The 20933-nt window shown below is 40.0% G+C and overlaps 1 protein-coding gene across 2 annotated transcripts in view; it reads left to right on the plus strand.

Moving 5' to 3' along the window:
* The window catches only part of Sk (small conductance calcium-activated potassium channel), a 252814-nt gene that overhangs the window by 215703 nt on the left and 16178 nt on the right, over nt 1-20933 (plus strand). For both annotated transcript variants that reach the window (XM_076778213.1, XM_076778214.1), the window contains exons 7-9: nt 8935-9356; nt 13660-13795; nt 18015-18125. In XM_076778213.1, the coding sequence (XP_076634328.1) occupies nt 8935-9356; nt 13660-13795; nt 18015-18125 (669 nt within the window). The remainder of the gene's footprint in view (nt 1-8934; nt 9357-13659; nt 13796-18014; nt 18126-20933) is intronic.

Raw genomic sequence — 20933 nt, forward strand, 5'->3', positions numbered from 1 at the left:
TACTCGATATTAATCTCAGATTTTTTTTTATCAAAATAGTAGGTTCCATTTTCACTGTGTTGATATTATATCAGTTTTAGTCCAACCTTTTACCTCTGTTTTATCATTTACTAGTATATTTAATAAAAAATAATTAACGTTGTCGAATGTTTATGGAAAGAAGAGAAATACTGTTCTTCCGCGAGAAGCAGGCACAGCGTGTTTACATCCTCCACTCTTGCTACAGTACGCTGACTTCTCCCATAATATCAGCTAATATTATGGGGATGCAAACATGCTGTACCATCTTCTCGCGGAAGAATAGTACGAGTTTATATATTTAAAAATATTCACGATGGCGAGGTTCAGCCAGAGATTGCTTTTAAACGTGATCTCGAGGCTTTTGCGCGGACAATTAAACGCAAGACAAGGAAAATAAAAGGAAATAATCTAAACTAGAAAGGAAGAACGAATAAATCGAATTAACCCTCGAAAAGCGGACGCTCGGTTCGCGTGCAACGCGAACGTCGAGCTGCTTCTGACCCGGAGTAAAGTTTCTCTTGGAAAATACATTTTTACGCGAGAATGTTACTTGTTTCCTTTTCTTACTGTCCCTGTTATTAACTGGGAGGAAACATATGATACGAAACGTTTGGTGACACGTTCGAAATATGGTGTAACTTGGACCACGTTTCAGTGAAACCTCGAGCATCATTATTCTTTTGACTGGTTCCATGGGAGACTTCACATTTATCATGTGAACATCTATTATTTTTGAATTTATAGACGTCAGTAGAAACAAGCGTGTGGTCGAGGGACTAATTTTTAGCTTTCAAGTTCCTAATTGTTATAGAATCCTTCCACAATCTGTTGCTAGTCGAGGTTGGTCTATTTTGGTTGTCCATTCCGCAAGGGTGTGTTCTAGTCGTGCACAAGGTTGTCACGAAAGAGAATAGAACGCGATTGGCGCGACACGTTCCAATAAAACGGGACAAACTAATGCTGATCAATGTACGCTCGGTTCAAACAATTCTATCGATTCGACCACAGATTCGCGGAAGGCAATCTGCATATTCCAATTTCCGATGCGTAGAATGCGATTCATAATATGTATTATACCAATCGGAAATCCATACATGCCTAGCGCCTTCCGTGTATTTGTAGTAATTTGAATAGCGTCGTTTGAACCGAGCGTAAATTAAAATATCGCGAGCGTGCCGCATTAAAGTGCACACACATTGTTCTAATGAACGTATTAATATCTTGTTTGTCGCGCGCTGTGGATACAAAGTGTCCTATAATAGCATCCTGATCTGTTCATAAATCCTTTCATAGGCTATCCTAAACTGTTTTACTTAAAATAAATTGTTTCTATTATGTTATACTCAAGATAGAAGGCTTTGTATAATCAAAAAATAGAAAGTATTCGAAATGATTGGAAACATAGACGATAGTCGGATTAAAAATTATTTAAAGTAAAATTCGATGAGCAACAAATTAAGTGAAATGTTTAACACTAAACCTACCGGCACTTCACGTATACCTATTCCTACCATGACTGGTCAAATGACCAGTCTTTCTTTTTCTCTTTTACGAGGCAACGTAATTTTTGCATTATATGTATAGAAAGTTGTATTTTAATGTTTATTCGTAAGATATCCTTCTCTTTTATGTTAAAAAATTTTGTAATCCTCATTGGATAGAAGATAAAACGCTCCTGAAATCGAAGTTTGTTCCAAGTCGATACCGTAGTTAGTTCTAGAGAAAACAACTATTTAAGAAAAAGTGCTAGCTAGTAACTACGCAAACATTCTATGTTTAAATTCATTTTCAATTAAATAAACAATTTAAAGGTCCAGTTTTATCGTGCACTAGTCGTACGATCATTAGGAATCGCTAAAACTTCTTTGGGTGTATAGAGTCAAAGTAAATGTGAAAATAAACATAGAAGACAGCATAAAATATAGTAATTGGTATAGTCATTGGATAGAGGATGAAATGCCCTTTAAAATGAGCGTTTGTACAAGGTGATAGCTTTATTAGTTCCGGAGATATAGCGATTTTAGTTTCAAGTCGATGCGGTGACTAGTTCCGGAAATATAAGAGTACGAAGCGTTTGTTTACATTCTTACTACGGCCTTGTCAAGGTCGTTGACCGCGCGCGCACATTGAAAAGTAGGTCAGTCGGCCACTCGGTCGCGAGTCACGTACGAGAAAAAGAGGTCCGGCGCGACGCGTCAGACGAAGACAGCGATAGTCGAATTAAGAAAAATTACCTTTTACATAAATTACGATATCTCGAAAACGGAAAGTCGGATTGACAAAAACCAAAAACCATTTTAAAGAGGAAGGTTTGCCGCTACTAATGATGGCTCAATAATGGATAAAACACTAGTAGTTTTGGAATTGCACGCGTCTAAAGTTTTATGATTTTTAATACGCGTTCATACACAGTTTTAAGGCGGCGAGCGAAATCGTAGTCGAATTAAAGAAATTACCTTTTACACAAATTACGATATTTCGAAAACGGGAAGTCGGATCGACAAAAACCAAAAACCATTTTAAAGGGGAGGCCTTACCGCCTCTAACGGTGACTCAATTTTGGAGATAACACTAATAGCTTCGGAACTGTACGCTTCTAAAGTTCAACTATTTTGATACGCGTTGTTGGACTCTTCTAAGACAGTGGAAACTGAAGATTCTCTCCTTTCGCCTTTGCTATACATATATTTCCTATTGAAATCGTAAGTTAATCAGAATTTGATACCAAATTTAATCCAGATTTAAAAAAAAAAATATAAATCATTCAAGCGATCAGATAACAGACTATATATTTTTCTCAGAAAACATACAATAAGAATAGAAGTGAATACTGTAAAATTCATTGCACGTATACTACGAGAAAATTTGTGAAGTTAAATGGCACATTTAATTTTAAAAACGGTCGCGGTAGGTTTAGTGTTAACGCGCTGTGAAGGAGATTCGTCGAGTGTTCCAACTTCCGTTTACCTGGAGCAACGCAAGGTGTGTTCCGGTCGTTCGTGGAAAAGTACGAGAGCAAGTGTTATCGTTGTTAACGAAACTCCCCGTGCACCGATCGTCGACGTTCACCGTATTGAAAAAACGATAGTCTCCCAGTTCCCACTCGATTTCATTTCGCTGCGATAACGGCCTGTCTCCCGATATTTTCGCTGGAAATTCGAGATGACGTCGAAGGCTCGTGTCACGGTGTGTGTCACGAAAGAATATCTCTCGATTTTACGCGCCGCGACACATCTAAATCTGGGACCGTTTCCCCCGGATGACAGTATAATAACGTGACTGAAAGAATTTTCGAAGCTCGAACGCTGATGAATTCGCTATCAAATTAAAGAATCTCTAACAAGCACGAGATACGAATTAGACACTGGCTGTAATTTTAAATTAACGTCGCGGTGCTCGAACCGTGAATTTATTTATCGGGTTCGTTCGACGAAGTGCTCTATTACGCAGTGCATCGATCGAAACTGCTTCACCACTGCAGCTCTGTCTAATAATAATTGGTGTATCCTCGAGAGACGCCTATCACGAACGAATCCGGAGTCATTCCCAATCAGCTTGCATATTCAATTGGATTCCACCGATTGCAGAGATCAAACAAATATCTGGAGGCGGAGCGTCTCGGCCAGACATCATTTCTAGAGCGAAATTTCTAAAAGCGTAACCAACTCGCGGTCAATTAACAAGGGAATACTGACGTCGAGCCTTTGTGGCGGTCGGAGGCTGCCGGATCACGTCAGAAGTTGATATAATTCTGATTGCGAAGCGTGCAGTTTTCAGGCAATTTTTAATACGGGAAAAACAACGCATAAATGTTGTCCTTTCGTTCTGTGCGAGTTTAATCTCAGCCACTAGCAATACATGCAACTCTTAATAAGATTCATCAAATGCAGATACCTTAATACACTAATACACACGATAGAAAAGCGCGAGATATAATTTTCAGAAAAATGACGTAAATCCAGATGAGGAGTGTTGGAGAAAGTATTATTCGATAACTTGATTCCAACGTGCGAAAGCGACCGGAACGATCAAACTGATGGAAGCACTTGGCCTGGTGGCATATACGGTTATGAACCGCAAAGGGTTAAAGCAACGAAAGAGTTCACGAGGGTCTCGTTAACGAATTCGAGTGGAGGTCAGCGAGCGCAGGTCTCGCAATAACAATGCTTGGATTCGAGCCTAATGGCCCGTTGACCTTTCAACACCTGTTGATTGTCGTTTATCAACGATTTGCATGCGCAGATTCGCCAGGATCACCTGACTGCACGGCGAAACGAAAGGGTTGTCCTCGAGGGGACGGCCAGTGGCGTGTTGATCGACGTAGCTACGACGGAATCCCCCAACTATGATGCATCGTTGTCCCGTGCGCTATGTCGCGGAGGATTTATTGATTTTCAATTTCGAGAAACGTTCCTGCCACCCTGGCCGAGTTTCTGGCGTTATTAACGAATTGCCTCGCGCCCCTCGACAAGAATTCGACCGCTCTGATCGGTCGTGGCGACGCCATTCACTTTGGGACGCGTCGCTGAACGAAACGACTCGCTAACTGCGACGAGAGGGGCTTCGCGATTTAGCATCGCGAAGGGGAAGGTCACGCTGGATCGTGAGAAACGAGAATAGCGACGAACTGGATCGAAAATTTTTATCTGAAAACAATTGGTAAGGAAAAATGGGAGAATTAGGTTTCATGTCTGGAGCCCTCAAGCGGTTAACGAGGGGCTCTCCGTTTTATTTTTGGATTAGCATAAGTATGGCTGAAGCAGTTGCAACTGATTTCAATTTCACTAGTTCTTAGAAAGGTCTGTATTGATTATGGAAATTACTGGAAATATTGAGACTGTCTATCCTCAAATGTTTGAAGCACGCGAATATAGTGATATAGAGGGCTTGACATTTCCCCCTGACACGATTCGATAGAAACTGTATTTAACATTAAATTTCCTGTTAGTCTCGTGCACGCAGTAACGAACTTTGAACCAACTTTCTAATGCGACGTCATTAATTATTCGAATGCAGCTGGCATCGAAGCAACACGTTCCTATCTCGTTCTGTAGATTTTTTGTAATGTTTTTCAACCTTAGTCGGTCAACGAAAATTTAAGGAATATTTAAACACAAGTATAAAACGCGAAGAAAATATGATCGAGAAACGAATGAGTTAGCTCGGAAAATAACTTGATTGATTTCTAAAATCTATATTTTGTGTGGCCTACTTTCGTTCTAGATCTATAGCCGGCTACAGTTTTCAAATAATCTTTTCATGGAATCATTTGGTATTTTCCACCATTCTGTTTGGAGAACGTGAAAGGGCTCGTCTCCTTTACTGGCTCGGTCTAGATAATCCCGACATGATTAATGAACTTGAGGTTCCGGAGTCGTAACTGTTATGATACCGTCTACTTTGCGGAATAAAACCATCTCGAAGTGATCTATTCATACACAGTTACAGCAAGAAACTGTACTATGCAAGAACCCTGTTTGAAAACTCTTCAAAGGTTGACCAAGGAAATATTAAAATGAGATTAATTTTCTCAAGGCTCAATATACCCATGGAAAATTTAATTTCCAACAAATTATGTCATAAATGATTTTTCCGCGCCAGCAAGTACACGCGAGACATCGTGCATTTTATAGTTGGCTACCCCGACAACCCCGGCAGGAATTTTACGAAGTTGTATAGCTGATATTTTAAGTTGGTCTACTTCAGAGATGCGTTCTAAATTTCATCGCAATCCCCTTAGACTATTTTCCCGTGACGCTTCGCCTACATGCATATTCGTAAGTTTACTGTTTTTTACCTTTTTCGTCCTTTCTCCCGAATTATTTTCCTTTACATTAATTTTATCTACCGTATATATAATTACTTATCCTTTATACATCGTCCTGAAAATGCTTTATTATTCTTGTTACCATAATTATCTTTCTCTCGTCAAGATTCCCCCGAGAGCAAAGAAACTCATAATTTTACAAATTTTTGAAGCGTTCCGTATTTTATTAACTCGTTAAAATCGATAATTAAACTTCAACTCGTTCATCAAACATACTCGTAGCAAGTAATAAAACTTTTAAACGATGGTATATATTTCTGTAAGATCGTACTTTTTAATTATAAATTTTTGCAGTTCAATATCGTTACTTTAACTGGCAATCAATTTGATACGAACCTCTCGTATTTCGTACAGCACTGTGCATTCTTTCATTTGTACGTAGAGATTTGTAACTGACTGTAGACATTTAGTCCGAGACACGAGTAAATTAGGTAACTTTGTTGATAAGTTTGCAAACCCACAGACACGGAACGAAACGCATTTCTCCTTCCCGTTCTCTTTCCATCCGTCCCTGGCAATCGCATTACGCCCACCAAAATTTAAATTGGCTAGCTCAGTTTACCACAATGAATTTTGGAGCACGAAAGTAGCAGTACTTTGAAAGCACAGTCAAGTAGATTCCACCATTTTACAAACTTTTTTATTGTTTTTAATCTCATCGTGAATACCGACATGCACGCTGTTTAATTTTTCAGTTATTTTAATGGCTGTGCTTTAAAATCAAAGTCAAGTAGATTCTACCACTGTGCAAACTCTTTTCTTGTTTTTAAACTCTTTAGGAATACAGCGGTACGCTTCTACTCGAACGTTCCATTAGCCGAACGGACGTTTCTTTCTAAAATATCTTCTATCCCGTTGAAATGTTCTTCTAAATACAATAGCTGAACTTAATTCCGATCACCATAATTTCCCTCGGGAATTCGAAATGCTCTGACCTTCTCTTTTATACGTTCCACACAATGTTTTATTAGGCAATCCTTTGCTGAAAGGTTTCGTAGATTTTTACTTGTTTGCGTTTGTATAAGAAGAGACCAGGTTTTAAATCAGCCTCTAACGTCATTGTGTTACGATAAGGGAGTATAACGATAATGGTTTAAACGAATCTGACTGTGTAAAATAAGCACGAATGCCCGATGTTGGGAACATTTTAAATGGTAAGCTTCAAAACATTCGTAGTAATAAAAAAAGGGATTAAGTAGTCAGAAGACAGAAAATAACGTAATCCTACGCAATTAAACGCGCAAAAAAGACTTGCACTGCTCGTAAATGTACTTCCATTTCTATTGCGGACATTATAATCGCATTTTACCCGAAGTACTAGGTAATTTTTCAGTTTAAATATTGGAACACGTAACCACTAAAATATGAAATAAGTAATTAAATACTCTGTTCTAAAAATGTGTAACGCGTACATTTAAGAGGAAAGAAAGAGCATATAGCATATTTAGGGAATGTTCTCTTAAAGTAAACATCGTCTGTAAAGTCACACCTTGCATAAAAACGTTCACAGAAGAAGGCCGATAAAAATTCTACAAAATGGCTGTGGGTTGTGCCGTATAGCGAGCGGAGAGCAAATACTAGCCACGAATGGACTGTAAAATGCAGAACACTGGGGTGGAATCGGGCCACAGAAGCTTGGAAATACCGATTCGACCTCCGACACCCTTGCAACTCCTCCACGATCTCTTCGAGGCCGGTGTAATTCGTTTTATCGATGCGACGCAGAAGGGACAATAAAGCGCGGCTGCTATTATGGGATTTCGCGATCCTGTGTGGCTCATCTAACGAATTAGCCCTCGTAAAACATACGAGTCGTTGCACCGCAAACGTCCGTTTTACGAGACATCGTTGCGACCATCCGCACCCTTTCGAATTCAGAAATGAACTCTTCGTCCTCTCTTTGTTAACGCGATAACGTTCTACCGTCCGGTTTCCGATTTCGCTCAACGTTATAGGGACATTTCGACTGCAGGCTGCGTTGCAGTGTTTCCCCGCGGTATACGTATATTGTAGCATGCGCTGGGCTCTCGTTTGCTAAAGCTTTTCGAAGCTTCTATTCACCAGTCGACGTCCATTTTGTTATTGGTCAATGATTGACGTTTCCGTGTTTCGTGTTTCGTATTTCGTATTTCGTTCCTCGCGAGTATGCTCGTCAATTGTTGGAGTTCTCTTTACCGGAACCATTTCGTATTGACGTTTTTTGCAGCTACCGAAAGATGGTTTTAATACAATTATATTTCTTCGTTTTACATTAAAAGAAAATATTCTGTTTCCGTTAGTTGATTTTCAGAATTTTATTTAGTTCGAAGATAATGTTCGAAGCAACGACGCCATTGTACAGGTTCGTTTCGTCTTACTGTAACCGGGAAATTCTTCGCCGCGAAAGAAGACGTAACGTAGCCGCGAACCGCGTTAGAGAAAGAAAAGCTTCAGGAAGGATGGCACCGCCGGCAGTATATAAATAATGCAACTTATCTGCGCTCGCCACGCATTTTCGCAAGAGTGGCGCGCCACTGGTGTATTATGATAATCCTATTCAAAGCTGCCGGATTTCACCTTCAACGACACGGGAAAAATATAGGTAACAAATAACACCACCGAGTCGTGGTTCTTTGTGAAACACGGCCAGAGAGAATAGTCGTCGAGCCAGTCGAGCGAAATTTCTGTGATAACGCGAAAGCAGTCAAAGGACCGTCGGAACATCTCGCTTAATATCGTAGTTCGTTCAATCGTGTGATCTATATCGAGGGCATAATTCTCAAAGGTAATACATAGCGATGCACACGAATACTTAAAAACGAATAAAATATGTTCTGTAACCGTGGACCATAGGCACGAATAAAATCTGTGTCTATCTTAGATATAAATGTAAAAAACTATTTCAAAACGCATAGAGCCGCTACATTTCATAACTTAACACTTTACCGACCTGTAGCCTATCAATCCGGTCGGTAATGATATCTTTACCGACCGATATCCTCGATGTCCCGATCTGAGGTACCTTCCAACAGAAATATTGCGGTCGATAAGTAATTTGTAAACTGGTGCTATCGCGTCGATAACGGATCGTTCTTTTTTCCCGACAGTTGTTCATGATCGATAACTGCGCGGACGATTGGCGGATCGCGATGACCTGGCAGAGGATCGCGCAGATTACGCTCGAGTTGGTAATCTGCGCGATCCACCCGATCCCAGGGGAGTACTATTTCCTGTGGACGACCAAGCTGGCGAACAAGGGCGGCGACTTCGGCTCCAAATGGGTGCCGTACGACGTCACCCTCTCGCTGCCGATGTTCTTCAGACTCTACCTCATCTGTCGCGTGATGCTGCTGCACTCGAAGCTGTTCACGGACGCCTCGTCGCGCAGCATAGGGGCCTTGAATCGTATTAACTTCAACACCAGGTTCGTCCTGAAGACCCTGATGACCATCTGTCCGGGTACCGTGTTGCTCGTCTTCATGGTCTCGTTATGGATCATCGCCTCTTGGACGTTACGTCAGTGCGAGAGGTAAGGAACAAACATCCTTGGTATTTGGTAACCAGGGAACAGAGATGGACAATATTGTATTTAAAATTCACTATGGATACTATACGCTAGTAGATGTTATCGCAGCCACAATAATAATATAATCGTTTCACGCAATTTGATAGCGTCAGAATTTCATTTAAATGGTCCTACTTTCATCGAGAAGAACTACACGCGTGTACATTTGATTCTTAAAACTGGAATTCGTATTACGATCAGTCGCGACCGAAAGTTGGGTAGATCGCTATTGTTCGATAGATACTTGGTATATTCTTAGCCTTTCCATCGACCCGTTTTCTTTGTCAGTTTAACTGGGTCGTTTTCAACCGAAAGTGAAGAATACTCGGAGGAAACTTCCTTTTTAAGGACATCTAGAATATCTTCGTTTTTTTTGAAGATGGGGAGAATAGTCAAAGTGGAAGGTTGTTCGTGTCAAAGAGACAAACTTGAGACCAGATACGTGGACCTTGACAGAAGCTTAAATAATACAAGTCGCATTTATGGAAAGTTGGAGCTGCGTAAAATTAGGCGTCTCTCGTAATATACGCAAGCGACGCTTCTTACTAAGATTTTTTTTTCATTTGGGGCACCCTGTGCATGACATTTATGACGTACGACTTCGTCGCGCATGATGAAGTGAACAGGATGAAAATAACGCGATGCATGCAAATGCTTAATTTGAAAATTGGTAGACGGATGGACAGGAGACAGCAGGAATTAGATCCACTCGAGAAACATCCCTATATCAAATATTACTATTATTAGAACATCTTCATTACGATAATTAAAAAATGGAGAAGTTGTGGTAAAAAATTTGTTAATTGAGAACCCTCTACCTCGCTCCTTGGTGTAAATGAACTTTTTTTCACGAAGTTACAACAGTTCCGATACTAATGATTGACGGTGTACTTCGTTAGTACTGTTCAGTATCGAATTCCTTCAGTACACCGCGTCTAATCGTCTAAATCTCGTTGCCTAAATAGTATTAATAGCGCCAGGTGGTAAAGGTTCCCAGAACAAAGGCATAAATCTTCTCTGGGGAATATCGAACGGACGGAGACTCGCTGTTAAAACGGCAATAGAGGTTTAATACGGGACCGGGATTGCTGGACCGCGCATAATTAAATTCTCCAGCAAATAGCACGGTTGATTTAGGGAATCGCGGAGGCCTAAGGGCGATCAATCTCCCAGGGCCAATATATAGGGATTCGCCGGTCTCTCGCGCGAATAACCACGGATCCTCGAGATTCTTTCTTTCCCCGGTCTCGATGGAGCTTTTGTTTCTCCCTCTACTTCCGCGATGAATGGACGTCTTTCGATCTCCCAAACTTAACCATTAACCGGCGGACTGCTGCCATTTTCGAATTCTTTGTCCAAAAGAACGAAATAAAATGAGGTACTCGGTCTCCCTCTGTGTCTATACGCGATTCCTTTCCACGTGTGAATATTTAGAATTATTAAATAATATATTTTGTTCGCATTCAGACCATCGAATCTCTGAATAATTCAATTCTTTTCGATGTTGTATAAATTCATCGTTTCCGATTTTAAAACAGGAAAATAAATTTGTGAACAAAACGGACGCACGGATATTTAGGTGCGTTTAAATATTAACAATTTTTGCATCGTGAGACGGAATAAAAATTCGAAAGAATCCCCCGCGCCGTAAAAATGATCATTCGTCGAGCGCATCCATTCTCCTTTCGAAGGTTAAATGAGATGTCGACCTGAGGTGGAAGTCTGCTCGGCCAGATAAAGAGTCCCATTGAATTTTCAATCAGTTATCGAAGCAGTACTGTAGAATCGCTCGTTCCCCGTTTCCGGAAGTTTCTGGCCCTGTAAAGTACTTCCTGATTTCACGATCTCGATGAAATCTTAGGAATTTATAACGCCGCTTCGACGGGGGACGATCTGGTCGAGATTGGTCGGGGACGACTCGCAGCAGAACTTGGGACTCGGGGAAAATTTAATCCGCCTGCAGAGGTTATTATAGCGCTCGCGTGTTTGTGCACATATGTTTGTTACGCTACCATTCGACGGAGGGTACAATGTACGGGGAGTTCGTGCCGGAAGAATGAAATTACTTACTGTATTTCTTTGTCGTAATGCTCGTCGAGCTCGTAGCGAAGAATAGTCGCGTGTTTGCAGAATTCGTTACTAAATATATCGCGTTGACGGCCACAGCAACAGTGTACAATTTTTTACGAGACCTACATTAAAACTAAAATATATTTTCTTCAACGTTTCAGCTTGAGAATTAATTGTTTCGATTAAAAAATGAAATATATGGATGACGTGGCGGTCGAAGCGATACAAAATCTTATAAATAGCACTGTGCGTCCACGAGAAGTTGACTAGCGTGACAACACAAGGGAGAGGGGAGTACTTTCACTTGCTCCGCCCATCCCTACTCTCGTCGTTTCGACCAATAAGTGTGATTGAACTCTAAACCAGAGTGGGGGGAACGAATCAGACTTGCATTCCTTTCGCTAACCAATTTCTCGCGGATGCACAGTACCATTAATTCTTTAACTTAGTATACTCGTACGAACAGACAACCTCTGGTCCCAACACACCGAGGGATTCAGACTCGAATCGACCTTCTTATCATTAGGAATTATCGAAGAAGGGTTCTTAAACGACACCATCTTGGCCCCAAGTATATTTGACGTTTTTATTCGGGTCGTTCTTTTATCATCGAGTCTATTCCAAGATAGAGGATAAGATAAAACGGCTGATATCGCTAGTGGGATCTACCCAAAATTCGCGATATTAGTTTAGACGATTTAAAAGATCTCTCTGCCCGTCCTATCTTCTGTTCTTCCGTCGTTGTTGCGCAACAACGGAGGAACAATTTCTCGAAATCGTTAATCCGAGCTCGCGTAGCCCGCTATCTATTCCACGATCGTGCGAGTTCTCTTCCGCTTTTTATTTCTGGTAGCCTCGTTTCCCCCAGAGTCCGGGTCTTTCACGGAATTAGAATTTTATGCGGGCCGGGTTACCAATACTGATACACTCTCGAAATGAAATACAAGGGAAACGCCTGGTCCCGGGAGATTCGCAGATTCACGGACCGAAACTCTCCTCCCGCCTTGTTCTTTCGAAACGCGCGAAACGACGATAGAGGTTGTATTTTATCTAGATCTCTCCCTGTGTGGCAGTAAGGTACGAAAGACACTGTACATTTCGTTCCGGACCAACGCCTTGATGTCGATGGAATCGAGCTATTACGACGAAGGCCAAGAGAAGGAATTATGGTCCTTCGACTTGCGGAGACCTTGCGAAAAGGATAAGTCACACATCCTGTTTCCGGTGAAAAATTGCCAAGCAGCCAGGTTTCCGGAAAATTTCGTTATCCACAAACGATACCGGAGTATTGAATATCTAGAATTGAATCTTTGCTCGAATATATTTCGTTGCTGTAATTTTTTCCTCGAACCCGATGCATCAACGTCGCTGAATTAGTCGTTTAAAAAGTAACGATTCCCACTTGCTCGCACCGGCAATTTATTCCCAGGCTGGGAGCTGCCGTTTCTTGCTCGTTTTCGTAAAATTTCATCCGCGAACCGGTTTGTTTCTCGTTTCCATTTCCACCGTTTCAATTATTTCGGTAGAACGATGCGCTTACGGTGCTTCGCGGGACACCGTAATCCAATTACGGACATTAATGTGGCAATTTGAAAAAAAAATGCGCCAATTGAGAAGCAGCACGTGCGAGATTAGCTTCGAAGAGTCTTATAAATTCAATTGGCGGTAGAAGTTCGAATTTAAAATTTATTTAATTGCTTTATTCTTCCTTTCTTACAACGTTTCGTTTCTCGAGCAAAAAGTAAAACTTCTATGCATGGATTAACTACGTTTAAGACTACGCGAGAAAGAGGTACCAAAGTTTACGAAATTTAATTATAAGATTATTCATACTAGACCACAACTGCTAAGAATATTTACAGTAAAAGTTTCAAACAACGGTCAACAAATTTGATTTATAACTCTTGAAGGAACCGGGCACGCAGCGACCGTAAAGTTTTAAAAACGATTAATTCGTTGTTGCTCGGTAAAGAATTTCTCGAATGAAAGTTAGCGAGACGAACGGCGCAATTAAGCGACTAATTAAGGGCCCCGACCGCGTTTCGATCGTAATTCTTTTAATGAAAATGGATTAGCGGTGAGATTGCGAGGGAAACTGGCCTGTTTGCTGCAGGACGAAACGTTTAGACGGTAGGAAGTACGATTGCTCGTCGAACGTTTCTAATAATTCACTCTGTTTTCTCTTCTGTGGCACCAGGTTTCACGACGAGGAGCACGCGAATCTCCTTAATGCTATGTGGCTCATTGCCATCACGTTTCTGAGCGTCGGTTTCGGTGACATCGTACCCAACACGTACTGCGGTCGAGGTATAGCCGTTTCAACTGGAATAATGGTAAGGCCAGACTCAAAGTTTAACGTGGACATTCCCGCGAAATTTGTACGCACACCCTGCTTGCTGCTATTAAGACAATTTGTTTACAAGAAACGCTGATAATCGACACACATTCTTGTTCGAGCATTCTCATAGAATTCTATGTTCCTGCCCAGTTATGCAAATTACTTTCATAGAACTTTCTGTGCGTCTCGATTGTAACTTTATTTTGAGTTATCAAATAGAATGCATTAGATCGAACGTACTGTTAAATGTTCAGAATCAAAATTATAAAGACAGATGCATCGTTTCTCTCGCCATCGACGCCGAGAGAATTTTATTTTCAGTTTTTTTTTTTTTTTTGTGTTAAACAGAATAGATTAGATTTGTTTTTAGAATTATACGAGGAGAAAAATAATCGTTTCCTTCGTCGTCGACGCCCACAGGACAAATATTATTTTCAATCTCCCAACACACACGATTTAATTATATTAGATTTTTCATAGCGGAGCTTGCGACGGAATATCACATCGAAAGAAAATGAATCGAAGGTTGCACAAAAACGTCACGCATGATCATTGATACGATTTATCGACACTAAATTCCTGCGAATGTTAGATCGATGATGCCTCCCTAGCTGTTTAAAAATTCGTTTAACTGAATTCGTCCGTGAAACGATGGGGACCTGATGCAATTTAAGCGATACAGAATTCAGCACGTTTTATGCACGGTGCACTGCGAGGCTGAGGATTATCGACCACAGCATTGCGCCAAGTGGCATTTACGATGCACTTGGAGCGACACTTCGTCACGATAAATGCTACCAGCGAAGTCTAATCGCCCCATTGGGAATACGCCGGTTCCTTATTGTTATTGCACTCCCAGCTCTATGCTAATTCGTCGATTTGGGACTCCCTGTCTTGCATCGTAAACCAATTTAGTCACCGTCGCGGTCAATTTTCCGTGAAATTCTGCTAGACGAGCACAAAAGTATTCGAAACGAGCATTCGTCGCGCTCGCGTGTCTTTCCTCGTACAGGGTGATTCTTACAAAGCGATTTACCAATTTCCATGCGATACGAGACAATTCACGAAACAGTTATATATATATATCCGTCACATAATAACGGACGTTTTTACTATTTTTTATATTCGACAAATAATTTAGCGAGGAGCAGATTTTTTGGCGTCTGCAAGGCCAAGTGAGTCCATACTTTTCCACGTTAGACCCCTTTTCGTAGCCTGTGACCGCATATAAATGTGCATCTGTAGTGTATATTCCTTTGCATTTGAATGGTTGATGTAAAAACAATAGGAAACGTTTATTTTATTTCACACTGGGTCTTTATTTCTGAGAAAATGTTTTTAAACTGGAATGTTTTTTCACGGTAATAAAAGTTAAGTAACTAATTTTGTATATGCATATGTGAAATAAAATTCGAAATGAATTTTAAAGTTTATCGTTTTGATAGTAAATTTTTCTAACCCTGTACGAGATCTGCATCGCATTACTGGCCTTGGAGATCTCAAGAGATCTTGTTCTATCAGTAATTTTAGATTCGACCAACACACGTAGATCAATTCCATCAGAGTACACTGAAAATTACTTAGAGCGTAGAATTTAGACTTTAGCGAAATTACTAGTAAGACTGACATCCACCAAATTTTTCGAACCTAGATTTAAAGATCTAGGATTTTGTAAATACAAAAATACCACTGCATACGTCCTTCATTAATTGTTATACAATTTTATGCATCCTCGTAGCTTGATACCACTGTGAATATCGGACAAAGAATCGGTGCATGCCATTGTCGTTACCCCTAGATGTTTAGAATATTTTAGAAACATATATGAATTCGTACCGATGGTCTGAGAACTTTTCAGACCGTCACAGACCACAGTAGAGCAAACAAAGCTGCTGGCAATATCATTGCAAGAAAATATAAACATTGATACTTAAACAAATGCAAGAATTCAGATAAATTTAGTAGCTCGTGAAGTAAGGATCGAGAAAGTGAAATCACGACTTATAAAAATTAAAGGATCTTATATTATATTACTTAGAATTAAAAACCTAAGCTATTTAGAGATATGCATCTTTTTAATTTTTTTTTTAATGAAAAAGTTAAAGAGATGTATAAGGTAAGATCGTTGAAAACTGAATATTTTTAACTACGTGTTCTTAAAATATTGAAGACTCAAAAAATTAAGAAAAAGAATTACTATATATAATAGTTATAGCCCGTCTAGTTACTAGATACACCCTGTATAACCGTACCAACGGAACAAAGTATGTTCGCAGAGGCTACTTCTTTGTTTTGCGCTGATGAAGGCTAGCTATGCAATGAAAACGTTCGCGTAAATGAATTATGATATTGAAACTTCACTAGAACGACCGCCAGCCAGATTCTCCATCACCATTTAACATAGCGGGGAATAAATTTAACATCATGAATCATAGTCTAAACGCTAAAGAATCGCGTAGACCGGAAAGTAACGCCAGCGTGAACAAACTGTGAGCTGATACGAGAAAATTGTTTGTCCCGAAGCGGTCGCCTTATAAGAATCACTCTGCGTCGAAATCCCATTTATATTCCCCTCGAAGTTTGCTGCGACAATGTTCGTTCTGAGACCCGTTTAGGAACGCAACGCTGCAGTATAAACGATTACTAGTCGATGACTCAAAAGGAATATCTGTCTCTAATTGAAGCAAAGTAATCTGTTAGACTTCGTTATTTGCGACACGGAAAGCTTGTACGTAAAGAGAAATAAAGAAACTTGTAACGAGCTTAAAAGATTTTCTTAAGAGGATCAATTCGATTATAATTGCACAAGTATGTTATAAGTACAGAATTTCATTTTGCGATGCAAAATTTGTAGAAAATTCTTTGTAATAAATGCACGCGTCGTGAGTCGAGAATTACGCGATCGAACGAAAAATTAATTAACAATAAATGATAGTCAGATCCCCGATAATGTCGTAAAATGTAACAGATGTTAAAAACTCGTTATTATCGATTTTAGATGCTTGAAATGAAAATGAGAGCATCGGGGTATCATTTTATAACATTAACCACTTTAATTTCGCTTAACGAGTAGAACGGTACCTTCGTGGAGCACAGATAAAGAACCATAACTTTTCATGCTGTAGTAATAGAGGAAATGCAAGAGCAATGAAGGAATTATTGAAGAATAAAGTAATTGACTTCGCTTGACTGAAGTAAGAATTTATTAACAGCTTCAAAGTGTCTTGAGAATCATTGTAATTTCCGTTTACGAATTTTTATGCAATTTCATCTTCTCCATCTAATATCGTGTATTTAGGTAAAGACTATGAATATTCATATTGTAGCAATAAAGGAAATAGTAAAACTATAGTTCGAATCATTTTTATCACAACAAAACCATTTAAGAACAAAGCAATACTGTCTATAATTGGAATCCGTTAATAGCTCTTTTTCGTATTACTTTAATTTCAATTAGCAAATATTCACGCAGTAGCATTTTCTCTTACGATTATAATTCTGTCGTATTTTTAGCGAAGCGCAAGTTCAATTACCATTAAAGAAATTCCAGCAAAAATGAAGCATTCATTTTAGAATAAAGTTTGCCTTTCGCAGCCTAAAGTAATTAATGCGCTTGAAGTCCAATCACATTAGTTCCGTATTGGAACACATTTGTATATTTAGGAAACCGGATAGTCTAATTTCCAACCAGTAAAGAAACAGCAACAGTAATTGAGCATTCATTTTAGAATAAAGCGAGTTTTGCTTAAAATAATTGATGCGCTTGAAATCAAATTACCTTAGTTTCGATTTTATCAATATGTAGTAACAGTTCTATCACAATAATCACGTATTTAGAAAAGTGCAAGTCCCATTTTTCTGCAAGTTAAGAAACCGCAGCAATAATCAAGCAGCTGTTTAATTCAAAATTAATTGAATTTGTCGCTTAAAATAATCCCCTAAATCCATAAAATTGTAATATTTCAAATAAATTCGATTCGACAAAGGGAAAGCAACAGATATCAGGAAATGATTATCGCAACAGACTGTGCACGAACACGTCCACGTAGACGTGTCGTACCCAGTCTGTTTCTTGTTTACAGGCGGTCCTCGTAGTAGCAGGGAACTCCGAAGATTCTATTAAATTAGTTCGTAATTAGCGAGGCTGCTAGTTTCGTAATTAAATGTACAGCGGATAGCCTCGAGTTCACAGGTACGTTTCACGGTGTTTTTAGGGCGCCGGATGCACGGCCTTGCTGGTGGCGGTTGTTTCCAGGAAGCTCGAGCTCACAAGGGCGGAGAAGCACGTTCATAACTTTATGATGGATACGCAATTAACGAAAAGGGTAAGACGCAACCGCTCGTACATCCTTGCGAGGATTCTTCCCTTAAGCATACGTACGTGTTCTGCTGCCGCTCCTGTGACCGTGGTGTTTAACAACATGGTTCGCGGACTGCCCTTTAACTTCCGGTCACGTGACAACGAAACGGTTACGTCTTCCTGACGTAAAAAATATCATCCTGTTCCTCGAACTTTCCTCTGCTAAATGTTCGTTTCGAAAAGTCGGCGTACCTCCGAAGGCGTCTGAATGAAATACGCTAATCTCCGTTGGTACGTCAAAAAATTTCCTCAAGAAGCTCGTGTTTTGAATCGTTCGTAATATTATTGTGTTTAAATTATATATAGATTCATAAACGCCGCCAAGGTAGAAGCAACCCCTTTCTCGAGCACGTGATGCGCAAAATAAGTGCGCAAAAGTTCGATGCACGTGTTCGTCAATGGCGTACCGATACTCTGCGCATCTGCCTTGCGCATCACGTGCTCGGAAAGAGGTCGCTTCCTCGTTAGCGACAAAGATGAACGAAATTCGAATAATAGAGAACCGATAAGTCCAAATTTTTATTTTTATTCGGCGAATAAAAGATTCCTTGCGATCACTGGAACGATATTGACGCATACAGCCGGGGATTGTTGTACAACGAGGAGCTGTTCCACCGCCAGATTCAAAGATTCGAACGTTATTCGCAGTATCGTCGCTTTTAAGAAACGCACATTTCGCGGAGGAGGAACAGAATAGTATTTTTTAATAAGGGTTGATCGTATTACTTTGTTCTTATGTGAACGACGGTCGACGGGCAGTCTCGCGAATCTCGTATTCTCACGTGACCAGCACGATGTGTTTTGGTGTTCTTGTGTCGGACGTCTATCGCGAGAAATATGCGATTGCAACGTTTATTTATATTGAGTCTAAGAGGCATATTAAAGCTAGTATCTAAGAGAGAATCGTGCGCTGATTTAGGTCGAGGTAAGAATAAGGACAAGCGATGCGGATCGATTTCGCGATACGATTTCTTCGTGATGTGACTTATTGGCTGATTTTTCTGACGCTTTTGCTTCGACGTTTCTTTTATTTATTCGTTCGCGAAGAAAAGAAATTCAAAAAACTTGGTAGAGTCGAAGCTGCTAAATTCGAATAAATATTCGTGTATTTTTGTTTACGATCGTTCGAAGAATAATCATAGGGCTGTTTATTACAGAGAGAGCGTAGAATAAAACGTAAAGTAATATATGTGTAACGACGGAACAATGTTAATATTATCAATGTATGAGGTGACGATATTAGCAGTATAAACTCTGCTATTATTTTACACGATTGACTACTTCATTGTTCGAACAACGCAGGAAGAAATTAGCACACTTCGCTGCTCGTAATAGTGTCCTCAACGCTCGAGGAAAGCTCGTCAAAGAATTGGCGTTATAAATCATTCCAAGCGAGGTTCAATTAAGTTCCAACGCTGCTCAATTGCCCGCGACGTTCTTGGAAAGTCGCGGAAATGAACGCATTAATTCCGTCGGGCTTGAAACAAGCTGCAGCGAGCTTTCGTTCTGCCCTGTTCATGAAAGTCAGAAACTTTCAATGAAAATTGGTTTCGCCTTATTGCTAGCAACGAATTATTTTTATAATTCTGGTACGACTTGAAACTCAATCGGTAATAAGACGGTATCTTTAATATACGATTCAAATTCGTCACGCAACGTCAGTAGCAATATTGAACATTGATTAACAAAACAAATTTAATATATATATGTATATAAAATCCTTAATATATGTATCAATTACTAGAATGCTCTAACATTGGAACACTCTTGTATTCGAACGTGATATTATCTGTACATAGCATGATCTTGTAGAATAACCCTCCTCCTATGGAAACAATCTTCCGTAAAGATTAACACTGACAAATGTATGCGTTCGCATCTAATAATATAAATAGGAATGTACCATGAGATTAACAAGAATCTAAGTTGCAGATACTAGGTCAAAAATCCTTGAAGCTTTCGTGCAACTCGAATAAAGGATTCCAACCATAAGGAATTACCCGTATATTTTATCGTTTTTAAGAAATTGAAAAGAAACATTAATTATTGTCTGTAAACTCTCGGTCGACTCTCGAGTCGCTTCATTAATCAAAGAAATCTATTATTTGAACTTTAATTTTAACCCTTTACGAAAACGCAGCGCTAATGAGAATTTTCCACGAGGAAGATCGACATCAATTGACGTCAAGCTTCCAAGGCAGGGGTCTGCGGTGATATTTTCTTGCTGGACCCGAGACGACCCGATCGTCTAATGTGTCATTGTCATTTTTGTCCGTTCTTGATGGTCCGAGTGTCCCGATCGATCCGCTGAGGTTGGTGGTTGGTCGTCGAACAAGAGAATTGCATCTCACGAGACAAAGCCAGCGCCAACGATGTGTGAAAAACTTGAAAAATGAGGGAAGAAAGCTCGAACGACCGACCAGGTCCTTCCAACGAGTCGGACGATCGTTTCTGAATCTCTCGGCCAAGGAAACGTCGGGATCGTCGAAATAGAACGGATGCAAAATTTCTGCGATGGCTCTGTGTAATCGTTAACATTCCCACTTTCCATCGAGAAAAACGCGTTTCCAGTCGCCTCGCTTCGACAATTTTCCAATTATCGAACGTTACTGGGATTGGACTGCTTCGTGGTATTCTATCGAATTTTTTTACGCAAGCTTTGGAACTCAAACAAACTTTGGGAAATCAAATTGATCGATACAGTGGAATTTCGATAATTTAATTCGCGTCGTGTCCGATTATTTCTGTTTTCTCGACCAATCAATTTGACGAT

The sequence above is a fragment of the Colletes latitarsis genome, chromosome 11, assembly GCF_051014445.1.
Source record: "Colletes latitarsis isolate SP2378_abdomen chromosome 11, iyColLati1, whole genome shotgun sequence".
Classification (NCBI taxonomy): Eukaryota; Metazoa; Arthropoda; class Insecta; order Hymenoptera; family Colletidae; genus Colletes; species Colletes latitarsis.